This window comes from Lactuca virosa, chromosome 9 (assembly GCF_052849685.1).
Source record: "Lactuca virosa cultivar CGN04683 chromosome 9, Lactuca_virosa_CGN04683_v6, whole genome shotgun sequence".
NCBI lineage: Eukaryota > Viridiplantae > Streptophyta > Magnoliopsida > Asterales > Asteraceae > Lactuca > Lactuca virosa.
The window spans coordinates 120,972,022-120,976,022 of record NC_136434.1 but is presented as its reverse complement, the minus strand read 5'-3'; the positions used below and the strand labels follow the sequence as shown (position 1 = coordinate 120,976,022).

The window sequence follows — 4,001 nt, the reverse complement described above, 5'->3', positions numbered from 1 at the left end:
GATCATCACTACTATGGAATGATGTGTGAAGAAGAAAGTGGGTATTTTCATTTTTTTTTTTTTGTTAATTACCTTGTTTATAAATTTTAGTTTAATCGATATCCAAAATATTTACTTATAATTTATAAAAATTTCATTATATTCTAATATTTATGATAATATAAATAATATGATAATTTTTTAAACTTGTAATAATTATATGGATATAAAATGATCTTACAAAAATCAATTACTCTTTTATCTTTCATGTGAAATTATTTGCAAAATATTCCACTAGTTCTCAAACTTGGAGACGCACTAGAAATGTGAATTCAGAAACTAGAGGGCAAGAAATCGTAAATTCACAAATTTGAAATCAAGCCGGACGCCACATACTTTATCAAATCCGACATAATTTATGTTATATTTATAAATTTTACGTTTAGGGCCCTTTTCTGTTCTCTCTCTCTCTCTCTCTCTCTCTCTCTCCTTTTCTTTTTTAGAGAGAGAATCACAAAAATTGGATATTTGCTTGTGATATTCATGGATTTAGGGCACAGATATGGCGAATTAGTGTGAGGAGATTGCAAATTTTCCTTACGTATTGATTTAGTTTGTGCAAATTATTGCTCAGGGCCACGAACATGCCAAAAGTCCTAATAATTTGTGTACTAGGGTCCTGAGATTTAGGGTTTTCTAAAAGAATGTTGAAGCACTATTGTGAGTAAGTATCGACTGTCTTGGTTTCGAGCATATGAACACACAAAGAAATGTATAATACAAGTTTCTAGGGGCTTAATTTGTGTTGTTGTACGGTAGAGGTGAAAGAAGAGGAAGCGATGGACGGGAGGAGGATAACGGCGAGTCCACGTCCGTGCAATGGCCGGAGGGTGGTGGCGAAGAAGCGACCGCGTGGTGGTGTTGATGGGTTTGTGAATAGTGTTAAGAAGCTTCAGAGGAGAGAGATTTGTTCAAAGCGGGATCGTTCTTTTAGTATGTGTGATGCTCAGGAGAGGTTCAGAAATATCCGCTTACAGGTTTTTGTTCATCCTTCTGTTATTTCTCGTTGTTTCAACTTATCTGATTCTTGATTTATGTATATCATAAAACATAGTTCAATTAGTTACTAAAGAGGATTCATTTGTGTTTTGACACTTTACACAAGATTGATTTTGCATTGTTTTCACATTCGATCGTAAGTTTAGGGTTTTTTCCCCTCTGTCGTTTGTCTTTTTGAAGTTTCCTTATTAAGTCAATGTCTAATATTGGCCTAGATAGGAGTCATAGGACATGATATGTATTTATGTGGATGATAAAGAATTACGTTTTCAGAACTACTTTGAAATGCTATAGTACATAGTTGAATTAGGTACAAAATAGGATTCATTTAGTAGTGTTTGACACCTTTGAGTTTGTTTAATGTTAGTTAAGCTTTCATTAAGAAGCAAATCCTTTCTTTTTAAACTTTCTACTTGATGTATTATCAAATCAGGAGGAGTATGATACCCATGATCCAAAAGGACACTGCTCTATGGTATTACCATTTCTCAAAAAGAGATCAAAAATCGTTGAAATCGTTGCTGCTCGTGATATAGTCTTTGCTCTTGCACAATCTGGAATCTGTGCTGCATTTAGTCGAGGTATCATAAGAAGAAAAAAAAAATTAAACCTTTTAAATCATCTAGTTAAAAAAAGAGTATATGACATGATATTTATAATTTATCTGATGCAGAAACTAACCAGAGGATTTGCTTTCTGAATGTGAGTCCTGATGAAGTTATAAGAAGCTTGTTTTACAACAAGAATAACGATTCACTCATTACAGTTTCAGTCTATGCTTCAGACAGTTTCAGTTCCTTAAAATGTCGAACAACAGGAATTGAGTATGTGAAAACTAGCAACCTATTTGCTCTTGAATTCTTGATAATACCATTGAAGTTTTCTTTATTTATTTTACTATAATGTTTTCAGATATATACGAAGAGGTAAGCCAGATGCAGGTTTTGCTCTTTTTGAATCAGAGTCTTTAAAATGGCCTGGATTTGTGGAGTTTGATGATGTCAATGGTAAAGTTCTCACATTCTCAGCACAAGATAGGTAATTTTTTTTTATCTCCTATATTTTTCCCACAATCTTTTCATTTCATTTTGCTAACTATAATTCTTGTTTGTGTTACTTTTTGTTAGCATTTACAAGGTGTTTGATTTGAAAAACTACATGATGTTATACTCCATATCAGATAAAAATGTTCAAGAAATCAAAATCAGGTAAGTTTCTTGACATGGTAAACATGTATTTGTTAAGTGTTATATATCAAATCATCAAAGTGTCAATTGACATTTTCTTATTTTCCAAAAATAGCCCTGGAATCATGTTGTTGATATTCAACAAATCAAGTGGTCATGTACCCCTCAAGATTCTCTCAATTGAAGATGGAACTGTTTTAAAGACTTTCAATCATCTCCTTCATAGAAATAAAAAGGTGGATTTCATCGAACAGTTTAACGAAAAGCTTCTTGTGAAACAAGAGAATGAGAATCTTCAGATTCTTGATGTAAGAATAATCTATTCTTTTTACCTATTTATATTTACATATATGTGAATAAAACATTTGAAAGATCTTGACACCATGTTTATGTATGTATTTAGGTACGTAATTCTGAGTTAACAGAAGTGAGTAGAACAGAATTCATGACACCATCAGCATTCATCTTTCTGTATGAGAATCAGTTGTTCTTGACATTCAGAAACAGAACAGTTGCTGTTTGGAATTTTCGTGGGGAGCTTGTGACTTCATTTGAAGATCATTTATTATGGCATCCAGATTGCAACACCAACAATATATACATCACAAGTGATCAGGATCTTATTATTTCATATTGTAAAGCTGATTCTGATGATCCTTTAACTGAAGGAAATGGTAAATAAATTACCATTTCACTTTTCACATATTGATGACATCATTCTATCCAAACAATATAATAAACAAATTAATATTTTTAGCAGGATCGATCAATATCAGCAATATTCTAACAGGAAAATGTCTTGCAAAAGTGAAGGCAATAAATGGTGGTGGAATTTTGGATGATTGTATATGCAGCGACAGTGACAGTGACATGATGATGAAATCTAAGGGTGGGAAAAGGTGCAGGTGCAGCACAAAGAATCGGATGGTGGGGCGGAGGATTACAAGCTCAGTTACAGAAGCTTTGGAGGACATAACTGCCCTTTTCTATGATGAAGAGAGGAATGAGATTTATACTGGTAATAGGCTTGGTTTAGTCCATGTTTGGTCTAACTAATTGTTTCCAACTTTACCCATTCAGACGTGTCTACTATATATATGGATCAATTATCCATGGTCTCGTCTGGTAGGTAATGTATCATTAACATGTTTGTGTCAGGGGTGTTTTTGTCTTTTTGAGGTGTTAATTGTTAGTTATTATGTTGGAGAACATGTATACTTTTAATTTCTTGAGGAGACGGGTTGTTGTATGTGTAAAGTGTAATTTATCCAAGATGATGTTATTTGATGATATGAATTGATTTTTTTTAGTGACAACATGACTTGTTGCGAGTGTTTTTTCTTTGCTTTATACTGAAAAAAGTAAATAATAATACAAGTTGAGATTATGAGGTTTTCTATTAGGCCAATATGACATTTAGATATTCAAAGTATGCTGGCATTTCTTTAAACGTTATTTAATGTTAATGTCACATTTTGGTGTTGAGCTATCATCACTTTGTTCTTTAAGTTAGCAATGTTCTAATTATCTTTAATAGACCTTACAAAAAAACCCAGGTCCCATAAGAATCATGTTTTATGGAAGGTAAGATGGTGGACAGTGGAAGCTGGTTCCAAATAAGACCTCCAAAAAAAAAAAACTCCAACTAATTTTTTTTTTTTGTTTTTTTTGTGAACGACAAATCTAACTTACTTTTAAATTACTTTTTAATTCTCATTTATGTCCACGATAAGACTTGAACCTTCAATCTTAAGGAGAAAGAACAACTAATACCGT

At 32.5% G+C, this 4,001-nt stretch overlaps 1 protein-coding gene across 3 annotated transcripts; it reads left to right on the top strand.

Moving 5' to 3' along the window:
• The first annotated feature begins 440 nt into the window (after positions 1 to 440).
• LOC145137554 (uncharacterized) lies at positions 441 to 3,541 on the top strand. Of its 3 annotated transcripts, XM_079071685.1 has the most exons (9): positions 441 to 703; positions 799 to 1,016; positions 1,472 to 1,619; positions 1,712 to 1,862; positions 1,951 to 2,076; positions 2,166 to 2,246; positions 2,341 to 2,533; positions 2,629 to 2,899; positions 2,983 to 3,541. In XM_079071685.1, the coding sequence occupies exons 2-9, from the start codon at positions 819 to 821 to the stop codon at positions 3,279 to 3,281; spliced, it is 1,467 nt and encodes a 488-aa protein (XP_078927811.1). In that variant the 5' UTR covers positions 441 to 703; positions 799 to 818; the 3' UTR covers positions 3,282 to 3,541. The 3 variants fall into 3 exon arrangements, with proteins under 3 accessions (XP_078927811.1, XP_078927812.1, XP_078927810.1); XM_079071686.1 differs by having other exon boundaries at positions 441 to 1,016; positions 2,986 to 3,541; XM_079071684.1 differs by having other exon boundaries at positions 441 to 1,016.
• Positions 3,542 to 4,001: the final 460 nt, after the last annotated feature.